The 13,422-nt window shown below is 37.0% G+C and overlaps 1 protein-coding gene across 1 annotated transcript; it reads right to left on the reverse strand.

Moving 5' to 3' along the window:
* Nucleotides 1-112: 112 nt before the first annotated feature.
* LOC113765180 (co-chaperone protein p23-2) lies at nt 113-7,042 on the reverse strand. Its single transcript, XM_027309266.1, has 6 exons — nt 6,952-7,042; nt 6,662-6,848; nt 5,697-5,859; nt 2,990-3,018; nt 2,853-2,895; nt 113-567 (listed from the first exon to the last, which is right to left on the reverse strand). Exons 1-6 carry the CDS (start codon nt 6,954-6,956, stop codon nt 533-535), a joined length of 462 nt encoding a protein of 153 aa, XP_027165067.1. The 5' UTR covers nt 6,957-7,042; the 3' UTR covers nt 113-532.
* Between the last annotated feature and the right edge of the window lie 6,380 nt (nt 7,043-13,422).

Raw genomic sequence — 13,422 nt, forward strand, 5'->3', positions numbered from 1 at the left:
GGGACTCATAGAGCTCAAGAGGCATTATTTTCAAATAAGTTGAGCTCAAATAGTGCACTATTAAAGTTTGATTCTGTTTGTTCACACATCTAATTCCACCGTAACCTCAGCATAAAACGTTACCAGCTGGGAACCAGTGGAGTATCATTAAAGTTTAAAATGAGTGAAGCCTAAGTTCTTTATCAGCTCTGGTTAAACATCATAGGAAAAACAGCCTAGAGGTAAATAATATCATCCACAACTGTTACAGCACAATATAGAGAGGGAAAAAAAAAAAACAAAAAAAGACCACCTCCCTAGACATCAATTGGGGATTGTAATGATTCCATAAATACTACCTGCTGAATCTAACGTCAGTCAGTCACTGTTTGGCAACAGGACTAGCTTGTCTGTGCATGAGAGAACTAGCCCAAGAGACCAGAGAGCAGAATTGGGAGCAAGCCATAGTTATGTCTTGTGTTCTGTTCAAGTAGAGTTCCACTTGAGAAAGACCGAAATTGTGTTGTTATCTATGTTGGTTGACAAGGTCTTCTCAGTTTCCTCTTGCCTTCTCCAAGTCTGGTAAATCTGCAAGATGGAGTCAGATAATAAACAAGACAAGAGGGTTGCAGATTCTACACATAATATGATTAGAATCTGGTCAGGTATTAGCATGATTAGTAACAAAATTTCAAGACTGAAAGACTCCAGACGCAGTTGCAGCCTATAGAGGGAAAACTACCAAGAAAAGTAACAAAATTATCAAGGGAACAAAAGGACAAATCATGTTTCTTCTGATAGACAACAGGGTACTCGTAACAAGAATCCAGATGTTTCCTAGTAACTGCTAAGAAGCCATCAGAATTGAATACAGGTTCTACCGCTATGGAAAATGAAATGGGCAAAATCAGGTAACACAGTGGATTTTGCAATATTAGTAGCAGAAAATCATTAAGAAAAGGAACAATATAAAAAAAGGTTCAAAGAGATTATCTATCCCCAAGGCCATAGCATCATCCAAAACCATTTTGATACAGCTGTCAGATCCAATACCCACCGCTTAATCAAGTACAAGTCCCACCTCCAATCCATCCTCAGCCCTTGCTGCAAACCATTCTACACCTCCCACCAGACAGCCCAAGAAATATTCTTCCGCATCCAATATGGATCCCATTCAAACCCCAAATTGAATCTCCCCAACTCCAACAAGTATCTCCTTTTAGGCACTAAAGCCCACCCAATTCCATATATCCCCTTCATTTCCCAGTTCTATCCACCACCATCAAATCCTACCCCTTGCTTCATCAAATACAATACCTTCACCTGAAGTAAACCTTCCCAGCTGGTAAGTTGTATTTACACGTTTGCAATCTGACAATGCCTTTAAGGGAGTGCATGTCCATTTTTCTTTCCTTGCATAAATATCCAGCATGCATGTGTTTCAGGGTGCAATGGGGAAGCTATGTAGACAACGTGAGAGGAAAATGGCACTTGCACGTATATGCTCACTAATATTTGAGGCTTAGATTTTAAGTTTGTCCTTTATCAACGAAGTGTTTGCGTGTAGTCTACTTTCTTTGAAAATGAATGGCTTTTAAAGTCTATCCATCTGCAAGCATGCGGATGTCCACATGCTTTGCAGAAGGGCATCTTCTGCAGTGTTTGAACTATCTTTTTTTTTTTTTTTAAAGGTATTAGACATGACATTGAGGGTGGCACCAAGATTTTTTCTCTGTAGACTCTCCAGTCAAAAGATTTGAGTAAATCTCAATGAGGGACTCAAAATGTATTTAATGAAAAGTAAAATCAGGAGCATATTTCTCAGCAACAGTCTCGTGCTCATAAAATTCAGCATAACATTCATAGATCACACCAGACAGTGATTGGCCATTTCCCAGTAAAGGCTCCCCAGAATAAGAACTCCTGCATCATTGCATCTAAGAGCAAGCGCAAGGCCAAGATTTTGTTTGGCTTGGCAGATATGGAGCATTTCATCCCCGAGAGCACCTCATAAGCATATTTATTATTCACCCACATCAAAAGCAGGAAGCAAAAGTCAAATTTCACATGTAAGTAGGAGACTTTAGGTGTTTCATGTCCTCATTAAAGATGTAATCGAACAATTTCACAAGACAATTTTCTTTAAGTTTATTTCAGGAAAAAACATTCACCAGGAACTGTCAATCAAACTATTTGAAACCTTTTTATCAGATATTCTCTTACTCCATATACAAGTGTTTCATCCATACATGGCATCTGCTGTTTGATGTTGATCATTACATGCTCCTCTTATTCAATTGACCAATAAACTATGTGCTCGTCTGAACTTATATTCTTGCACGTAGACACATCTAAAAACTTATCCTTAGCAAGTCATACTACTATAGGAGCTTAGACGTTCTAACTGCAGCCCAAGTTACAGGCACATCTACATCTATCATGTGTATGCCAACAGAAATAAAATAGTCAGAGTTCTTTGAAACATTTGATTTCAGTAACAAAAAAAAAAAAAAGCAAGAAAGAGAGAGAGACAGAGAGAGAGAGAGAGATTGGGGGAAAAAAATAACAGTTATAAGGATATCCAAATGCCGTAAAATTCAACTGGGAAAAGATGAGCAAAATTCTGTGCCTATGTCAAACTTATGATGTAACTCAATAACTATGCAACTTTAGCAAGCAAAATCCCAAAAAGAGGTCCCACTAAAAGTATGATACTTTTACAATAAAAGAGAGATAGAGTGCGGCAAAAGCACTACTTGCATTTAAATTTGAGAATTAGGAGGCTCTAATCATGTAAAATTCCAGGCTTGCTTTTGTCTATGAGCAAATTTATTCAGCATGAGGTATTTTATGAAAGGAAAATGGGAACTTACAAAGCATTCCTTCATCATCGCTGCTACCATCTTCACCAGTATGCTGCATAACAACAAAATAAGTGTTATAGTAAATTACAAATGACTATTTGTCTTCTGCCAAAAGTACTTGAGGATAAGGGGGATGTTTCAACTACCACAACATCGTCGTCATCAGATCCCAAGTCTGCAGCAATGAAAACATAAGATTTTCAGTTCGAAATAGGCAACCCCCAAGAATCAACTCAAAAAAGTCACCAAGGAACAACTAAACTCTTGTTCTCAAATCCATAATTAGCATATAAGATAAAAAAATCTATCTTATGTACATCAGCTTCACATAAGCAGGGAAGATAATGCCACATAATCAGCAGCAACATATAACTAGCCTTTGGTAGGGTTCAGGAGATTGTTTATAAATAGGGCCTGCGTTAAACTACTTGTACATCTCCTTTATGCTAACAATCTATAAGCAGAATATGTATAACTAACTTTAAAAAAAAAAAATTAGAAGCCATATTGCGGCACTTATTCCCCAAATATTTGGATATTCCATACAAATGTGATAAAATTCATGGCAAGACCAATGACACAGTTCCTACTCTATCAAATTGACATTTGACATCCAATGTTGTTTTTGAGATCATCTAGTTGAAGCAACTTAAGTTCACCAGCAGTGAAGTGCTGACAACGTCTCTTGGTCAAACACATTGTGAAAGGCAGGCAAGTTTTTCTTCAAAATAAAACAGTAAAGCGAGTTTCAGGTACAACATATCCAACATTATCCATGAAAGATTTCACATAATATGAAAAAGAGTGGCACCACTTATTTACGGGATATAAGCAACATTGTTTGAACCACACAAAATGAATAGCATCACTTGTCATTCACCCACGGATAAGGAGAAAGATAATAAAGATACGAGTAGCATGTTCTGCAGCATACTAATGAAATTCAGTTTGAAAAGCAGAATAAAAGCCAGCAGACTTGTCGCTACAGACGTATTCCCATGATATTGTAGGTGTCAAGCATCTCTACTCATTCACCAGGCACACAAACTTCTACCTTGAGGTTTTAAATTGAAACTTGCAGAAAGCAAAATTGGCTGAGCAATCATATCTAATTCAGTGACAATTAGAATGTCTTCAAGAAAACTCCTGCATGTTTAAAATACGTCCTGCATGTTTAAAATACGCGTCTTTCCAGCCACCGCCGCTTTTCCACAACAGGACCACCCTCCAAATAGACAACAGTACAATAACTTGGTGCAAAGGTACTAAGTTCATTTACTCAAAGCTAAATACCTAATAATATTCCTTCATTCCTTGTGACATGCTTTCATGCATTTACAAGCTGGAACTAGACTTTTGTTTCAAGTTACACAATAGCCACTTTTACCAGGTTTGCATACTAAAAACTAGATACTCGTACCCTTCAACCAAGCATCTTGACTATAAATTTTTGAGAATTTAAAAAGAAACTTTAACCTCATTCCTCCCCAAATTCACCAGTTTTTGCTCTGTAACTACTTGGCAAAATATTACAGGTATTAAGTTACAGACCACCTCCAATTAAACTAAGAGATTCCAAAACTTTCCACATAACAAGGAATGATGGCACTTCTTATCTATTTCAACAATGAACTAGTGACATTTTTTATAACCATACACGGAAAAAATGAATGAAGACAAGAAAAAAAACTCCTTAGATTGCTCTTGTTCAGATAGTTAACAACAGAATAATGTGTAAGAAAATGAAGCAGTAAAAAGAAAATAATAGTAAACTTAAGGGAGAGAGTGGGTGCTCTTCAAAGAGACCATGGGACATAGGAAAGAGAACATCTCCACTCCCCAGAGTTCATACAGCTGAAAGTGCAGGAAAAAGAATCTTATTTTTCTCCTTTTTCCTTTCTTTTTTCCCCTTACAAAATCAGGAGTTTCATGGTTCAAATTTTCAGCACATAGGAATACTTTTACAATCCAAACGAGGTAGGCAGACACAATGGCTAGTTGAAAAGGTATTAGAAAATTGAACAAGAAATGTAAGTAAACAGAGCAGATTTAAGAAAGTAGCAATCAGGGAAGTCATTTTGCTTTGAACTAGTACTCAAAATGGTGTGCAAACGAGATGGAAAATGACAAGCAGCTACTTAACAACAACTTGCTGCCAGTAAAGTTAGCCACCCAAGGAGCAATTCAATAGGTCAAAAATCTAGGAAGCATAATCAAAAGAACAAAAAGCTGAAGCGAAATAGAGAGAAAGAAAAGGCTAGTTTTTAAAATGTCTAATTCAGTACAGAAAACTGTATCTCAACATCTGGGAAGTAAACAAATACAAAGAGTATAACGTGGATTTTAATACACAGCTTAAAAAAAGGAAACAAGCTGGAAAATCAAATAGAGAAAAAAAGCTTACTGTACAATACGCTTACTGTACAACAAGCTGGAAAATCAAATAGAGAAGCAATAAGCTTACTGTACAATACTCACCTCTTCCCCATGAAAAAGTTGGAAAAAAAATGAAGAACAAGAGCAATGAAAACACACAACATTTGAACAAGGTGAACATCAGAATAGAAGACCATGCTTCACCAGATTGTTTCACAAATTACAAAGAATGACTTGATGGATACGCATTATGCAAGAAAATTCTACGGGATTAATTTACTATTTATTATTATGAGGAGTAGACACATCAGATAAATTAAGAGCATTAAAGCAAAGAAAACGCAACACTCCATTCACATAACCCATAACATGTGATTTACTAGAAAAGATATAAAAGAATCCATCACTTAAAGTTCATGAGAAATCATCACAAGATGCAAAAGCTTTATAACAATAACAGGCAGGTAAAAAACTTACAGTCACTTGACTCTTCATCATCCTCATCACACCACTTGTTCCAATCAACCTTAAGATGTGGAGCAGGCTTTTCTTCAGACTTCAACAGTCTCTTCCACCAAACTTTCTTCTCTTTCTGAATTGAACATATTATGTTTCTTAAGCCAATCTTCGTTTTACATCCCTGCAATAGAAGTGATGTCAAATCTCACAGGTAAAATGAGAAGACAGTTTCAAGATATGAAAATACCAGAGAGTCCAGAATTTCGTGAAGAGACACGACTAGCGGAACATAGTAAGCTACTCATTAAGTGTGTTGCACATAGTCATCTCTATACGCCAAATTTAGATAAGATTTTTATAAGAGTATTGCCCGAAAGGGTAAAAAATTTGAAGTCTCAACTATTGTATCATTGGCCAATGACTTACAAAACAGCTTTGGATTAGACGCATTACATGGTGTTACACTGAGGTTCTTCAAGATATTAACCTCGAATATAAACTGCGGACTTCACAATCACTATAAAATGTATCTGACATGAAAAACAAATTCTAACGATACAAGGTAAAAGTCCAAAAATATTACATAGCGGGTCAAATAACTCATATCACAAAGAAAGATGTAAAACAGCACTTTTAATCATCATACAAACGAGCTATGTGCCAACAAAAATCAGTAAAAGCAAGGAATCACCCATTAGAAAGAAAGAAAGGAAAGGAAAAGGGGTAACCCGCTAAATCTTAAACTGAATCCATAAAGTTAAATCTACCCCAAAAAAATGCAGCCCCATGGAAGTTACATTGTACCATATTGCAACTAGCAACCACCACTTGACACTCCCATAAAAGTTGTAAAGGAAAAGTAATTCAACAGGCGATGCTTGATTTGCAGCATACGTGCAAAAACAATTGTCTAGTAATTCAATCACTTCAAATTCTTAAAAAAAAAATAGAGAGAGAGAGAGAGAGAGAGTCTGATACTAAACCTCAGGGACAATGTTTGCATAGAGTTGGAGAGTGAAACTGAAGGACTGGCCATCAACTCCAACGGCAGAGAAACTGAAAAGGCCATCAATCTCACACTTTACAGAAACGTCTCTGGCATCTGGCAAAGCAATCGTCAAGTAAACTTTATCAGAACGCTGTGCCCAAAGAACCTCTGGCTGTCTGCTTCTGCAAATGCAAAATTTTCAAGGGCTTAAGAAAACGATATTAACATGGACGAGGGGAAAAAAAGAAAAGAAAATGAAGAAGGGAAAGGAAAGCCGCAACGCACCCCATTCTCTGAAGAAGAAATTGTAGCTTCTGATTATGGAAATTTTCCAGGATGTGCAGATTGAAGAAGTACTATTAGCACCGGGTTTTATTGGGTGCATCTTCGGTATCAGGTCGGTCCGGACATCTTTACATACGTATAACAATGTTTTTGAAAATCGGACCGGACCGGCCGGGTTCGCACGTTTGAACCGCGAACCGGCCATGCACTGGTCCGATTCTATGTTAGGGTTGAACATGTTCGAAAACCGATCAAAAACCGGTTCAACCGTCGAAACCGGATTGAACCGGTTTTTTCCGGTTTTCGAGTTTTCGTCTTTTTTTTTTTTGTTTTGTAAAATGTAGCTTTCAAGATTCGAACTCATGACCTTTGTAATAGAAGACCAATATAGTAACCATTGAACTATCACATCTTATTAATTTTTTTTATAACTTATTTATATAAAACAAACACTCATATTTCTTTTTTTCATTTTTCTTACAAAATCTCATTTTCTCATGGCTCTTTCTTTTTAATTTTCAACTCTCTCTCTCTCTCTCTATCTCTTTTCTTTTGTCACTCCCTTTTTAATCAAACATCTTTATTTTTAATTTATTGATGTTTTCTTACATCTTTTAATTTAATTTTTGTCCATTAAATTAAAAAAGTTAAAAAAGAATTATTTTTTTAACCCAAATTATTTAATGCCACAACCACTTACTTTTATCTCATTTTTTGTTTCTTATCAAGTTTGCATTTCTAATTTCGATTCTCTTGACTTCTTTCGAACTCCAAACTTTCTTTTTTAAATTGCAATCTCTAAATCCCAAAACGTAAATTAAAATTTAAGTTCACAATGTCTAAATTCTCATAGACGTGAATTTTGTATAATTTCAAAATATTGTGATATTTTTGGGTTGGATTTAAGATTTTTTGGTAGATATAATTGAAATTGAGATGAAATTTATTTGTTTTAACTTATAATTCAAAAATAAATAATTTATTTTTAAAAATCCAAGTTGTTCAAAAATAGTAAACTTTTCATCATGTAAAGTATTAAATTAGTCCATTACATGTCTTATTTTGTGCATATATATATTTATATAAATTATTTTTTAAAAAATTCATTGAACCAAGGTTGAATCGGTCCGACCGGTTGAACCTTGACCCTTTCATTTCACCGGTTCAATTAACGGTCCGATTTTTAAAACATTGACGTATAACGCTGAGCAAATTCCCTGAATAGTCCTTCAACTTTTTCTATAAACCACTTTTAGTCCTCCATCTTAAGTTTGGGACATAATGATCCTCTAACAAAAATTTTTAATCCAAATCGATTCCTATGCACCAAAGCAGCCATTATCATACAAATTTCACGACCACCGGACAATAAAAGGAAGGGGATATTGGTCTGTTCACTGGAGCTAACCTTTGACTGGATGAAAAAAATCAACATAAACAACAGAAAAATGCTAAAAAGTGGCAAAAGAAGATCAAAACCTTTGACTTGAGAGACTCGTTAGAGAAAATGTCCGAATCCTAGAACAAGAACAGGCCAACAAAGTTCCTCCTTGAAGACCAAATCTAGCAGTACAGGGAACAAGAATACTCAACTTTGGTGATAATCGACTCCACGAGCAGGAGGATTGGCCACGCGAAGGATTTGTTAGAGAATATCGAGAAAAAATGGAAGATTGTGGAGCAATGAATCATGATGAATTGTCACAATACAGTAAGCAAATCTTGACATGGGTTGTTTATTTAAGAAGTCATATGTATATATATGTGCTCTAACTGTTTCTTTGTGTAGTGTAACTAATACAGAAGACAGAAAGAGACCAAACTCCTTACCAGAAGGGATGAAGATGGAGAACACCCCTTGATGATGAAGGAGGAAATGTTATTGCTAACAAGATAGGGAAAAGAGATTTATGATGAAAATGAAATTGTTCAGACCCAGATGATCTTCCTCTTTCCACCACTGGCCTTTTATGCATGCAGAGTCGGTGATAGGAGAGTTAGTTATAACTAACTCCACCGCCTTTCCATATCTGTGCTATGCACGTGACTAATATGTAACCGACTTCCTACTTGTGCACTACATTCATTATTTCTGTTGGTGCTTACCCGAATGCAAATAAGAAAAGCAAATACAAAAATACAAAGTCTGATTATTACAAAAATATAAAGGCTGATTATTTGTGCATGTATCAGATGCTCCCCCCTGAAAAAGTCCTTGTCCTCAAGGACTAAAAGTAGGGAACTTCTGCTTGAATTCATGCAAGAATTCCCACTAGCATCTTCTGGAAATGAGTTACTCTATTGGACTAAAACCTGAGTGATTGCCTGATTTCCCCGCTTAGCTATTTGCCTATCCAAAATGGCTACTGGTTTGAGCAATAGGTGGCCTTGATCAGTGGTAGCGGATGGTAAATGAGGTGTGGCAGGAAGAGAGCCCACTTTCTTTTTTAATAATGAGACATGAAAAGTTGGATGAATTCGTGCATGGTCAGGAAGTTGCAACTTGTAAGTTACTTTCCCCACTCGTTCTATGACTGGAAAAGGTCCAAAATACCTTGGAGCAATGTTGTTTGTAAGGGTGCAATTTGACGTAAACCAGATTCCCAACTGCAAATTCTCTATCAGTTCTATGCCCATTAGCAATTTGCTTCATGTGATGTTGAGCTTTCTGAAGATTATGCATAAGGATATGTAGTACATTTTCCCTTGCAGCCAAGCTCCTATCCACGACCTCAACCACAGAAGAACCAGGAAAATAGGGAACGTGAACAGGAGGTGGTTGCCCATAGACCACCTAAAATGGAATGATTTTTGTGGCTGAATGAAAGTTCGTGTTGTACTAGAATTCAGCCAAGGGTAGCCAGGAATACCATGTTCACGGCTGCTCGCTAGTCATGCATCGCAGATATCCTTCCAAACATCTATTCACCACTTCTATTTGACCATCTGACTAAGGATGATAGGAACTAGAAAATTGCAGTTGGACCTTCAATAGCTTGAACAGCTCTTTCCAGAATTGGCTGAGGAATATGGAGTCCCTATCACTTACAATGGTCTGAGGAAGGCCATGTAATTGAAAAACATGATCCATGAAAGACTGAGCAATCTCCAGTGCTGTATAGGGGTGAGATAAAGGGCAAAAATGTGCATATTTGCTCAACCGATCCACAACTACCATATTGACTTGTTTTCAGGGAAGCCCTTCAAAGAAATCCATAGAGATATCTATCCATCCTGTTCAGGTATAGGCAAAGGCTGCAAGAGACCTGGATAAGTTGCCAAATCAGATTTATGTCTTTGACAAACATCGCAAGCAGCAATAAAATTATAAACATCTTTGTGCATGTGTTTCCAATAGAAAGTGCCTTTCAGTTTGTGATAAGTCACCAGAACTCCAGAGTGTCCTCCAAAAGAACTAGTGTGCCAGAACTTTATTAACTTGTCCTTGAGCACCATGTCGACTCCCACTACCAGTTTCCCATTCCTTCTCAACATCTGGTTATCCCAACTATAGTGTTTGACCTTGGAAGTGTCACCCGAGAGTAGCTGTTGAATGATTTCCTATACCTTAGGATCTGATTGCCATGATTGTTGTATCTCAGACAGCATATCAGTGGTAATACCATGGAGAGACCAAGAAGTGACTGGCTCATGAGGCTACCTGGATAAAGCATCAGCAGTGACATTTTCAGTACCCTTTTTGAACTGCACTTCATAATCATACCCCATCAACTTTGACAACCACTTTTGCTGACTTAGTGTTGAGATTTTTTGATCCATCAAATATTTAAGGCTCTGATGATCAGTTTTGATGACAAAATGCCCTCCTAATAGATATGGTCTCCATTTCTGCACTGCATTAACGGTGGCCAACATTTCCTTTTCATAAACTGACAAGTCTTGATGCTTAGGTACTAAAGCTTTGCTGAAAAATGCTAGTGGTTTCCCCCGTTGTAGCAGAACAGCTCTAATGCCAAAGTTGGAAGCATTAGTTTCTACCACAAGCTCCTGAGAAAAATCTGGTAAAGTTAATACAGGGGAAGAGGTCATAGCAATTTTCAAATGATCAAATGCTGTGGTTGCTCCATCATGCCATACAAAGGCATTCTTCTTAAGTAGATCAGTCAAAGGTGTGAGGACTCGTAAAAAAAAAAAACTATTATTTTATGCCTAATTTATGGCTTAATAAATTATTTAATTGGATTTTTGCCACGAGGAATATTTTCTAGTCTTATTAGACCTAAATACATGGTAATATAACTTCGTTATATTTTTAAAGTGACTCATTCTAAAAATTAATTTCCTGGAGTACGTTTAGTAAAAATAGTGAATAGTACTTGGAGATTTTATCCGCGTAGTAACACATTAAGCTTGGAATATTGGAGACTTGTACTATGGTCCTAAAATAGGTAATCTTATGAGTAAATACTCAAGTGATAGTTAGTAGTGCAATCGTTATAAGAATTTATTGGAAGTTTCGCGTTATCGCGTTAAAATTGACGGTACGCGTTTTCACATGCGCGACTTTATTTGAGGGACTTTAGACCCTTATTTCGGGACAATTAAGAGTGAATAATACTTACATGAATATAAATGTATTGGAGGTTCAGTGCACTAGTGAACCAAACGCGCGAGAAAATCGAGCCCTAATCGCGCCAAACACACCCTAATAAGAGTTGACTTTGGAGTGATTGTGCACCACCCATTTAATCTTCTCTTGGAAGCTAAATTTTGATCACACTTCACTCCTTCTTCCTCCCAAGACAGCCGGCCAACATCTCTCTCTCTCTCACACTCTTGCTTCACAAATTTCTTCACTAAATCAACCCAAAACCTCAACCAATCTTCACCAAACTTGAAGATCATCTAGCATACTACTTGGAGGTTGGATTTAGCTAACAAAAAGGGCTGCATTTTCACGGTTTCTTGGAGCTCTAGAGGGCCGAAAATTTCTGGGTTAAGGCACTAAGGAGGTATAACTTCATCTTGCACTTTAAACTTGGATTATGATGGTAGAAATGCATCTTTAAGCTATTGCATGTGGTTGGGTGGCTTGGTATGGTTGTAAAATGTTCTAGTGGGCTCTTTGTATTCCCACACTTGGGTTGTTGTTGCTGATTTGAGGATCAATGTTGGATTTAATGGTAGTTTAATGGTTATAATGATGGATTTATGGAGTGTTATTGTTGGAAACTCAAGTAGAGGTCATGACCAGAAATTGCCGAATCTGCCCCTGTTTTGTTCGGCCATGATAAGGCCCATTTTTGGTGATTTATTGGCATGAACCTGATGTGTATATGTTATATTATATGTGTAGAAATTTTCGTTGGAAAACATTAACGTTTGGATGGGCAAATGAATTTATTCGTGAACTAGGCAAGCTGGAAAGTTATTTTCGGGTAACCCTGTCCAGCGGTAGCATTTTGACCATAACTCTGTCCTCGGGTGTCGAAATCAAGTGCCGTTGGTGACGTTTGAAACTAGACATTCCTGGCTTTAATTTGAGATAAAATGCATGCTCTGATTCTTTGTGAGTGAGCAGAACCAAATGTTTTAAGGCAGCTGTCCTGTCTCTCGGATTTGCTGGAATGGCTTGTAGAGGCAGCAACTTGAGGCTCAATTTTGAGCTGGTTGCTTGCCGAATTTCAGAACATTTCCTTCTGTGAACTTTTAGTCCCGTGAATTTATTTTCTAACGCCATAAACCATGCCTCATTCCGAGTTAAATTGATTGAGTTGTGACTAAAACAAGAGGACTGCCCTGTTTTGGAAAAACGTAGTATTTGGACTGATTTGGGGCAAAACTTGGGAATGATTTTATTAATTGAAGTTCTTGATGCTCATCACTTACCAAAGGTATCATGGATGTATCTTAGACCTTTATTTCACCAATGAACCATGGTTGGATAGTTTTCTTGGTTAAACGATTTGAAATTGGGAAATGAAAGTCACAAGGCAGATTGCCTTAGAATTTTTCCTGAACTTTGGATGAGTAGTTAACCACCTTTCCGAGGGTATTTTTCCCTGAAATTTGATAGGGAAATACCTTGCATATAGGAGTAAAATCCTGCCAATTTTGGTATCAATTCAAGTTCGTTTCGATACCGAATTAAATTTCTAGTGTTGGAGGTTCAAAACTGGAAATTCTTCTTCAGTCTTGAATCTTCCTCAACTTTGAGCTACCGTATCTTGGTACTCGAAACTCCGATTCTCGATCCGCTTGTTTTGCTATAAACCTCACTTGTAACACTAATTGATTTACAAATTTCAGAGGCCGGGTTGCAATGTGTGAATCGTGCCGAATTTTCAAAGTTGGCCGAAATCCAACTTAATTCTGCCTTGTACGCCGAACCTGTACCTTCAAGCTCATTTTTGAGTACTTTCCACCTAGATTCGTGGAAAGATGTCTTCTAAGAACTTTTAACACTTTCCAAAAGGTTTCCAACGGTATAAAGTTTTCCAGTTTTGGGCT

Source organism: Coffea eugenioides, chromosome 3, assembly GCF_003713205.1.
Source record: "Coffea eugenioides isolate CCC68of chromosome 3, Ceug_1.0, whole genome shotgun sequence".
Classification (NCBI taxonomy): domain Eukaryota; kingdom Viridiplantae; phylum Streptophyta; class Magnoliopsida; order Gentianales; family Rubiaceae; genus Coffea; species Coffea eugenioides.

Bases quoted from the DNA above. Each gene is read 5' to 3' on its own strand.
- LOC113765180 (XM_027309266.1), bottom strand. The intron at 3,019-5,696 runs GTAAGTTTTTTA...TCATTGCTGCAG, and splicing joins TGATGAAGAGTCAAGTGACT to ACTTGGGATCTGATGACGAC. The intron at 2,896-2,989 runs GTAGTTGAAACA...GTTGTTATGCAG, and splicing joins CTGATGACGACGATGTTGTG to CATACTGGTGAAGATGGTAG.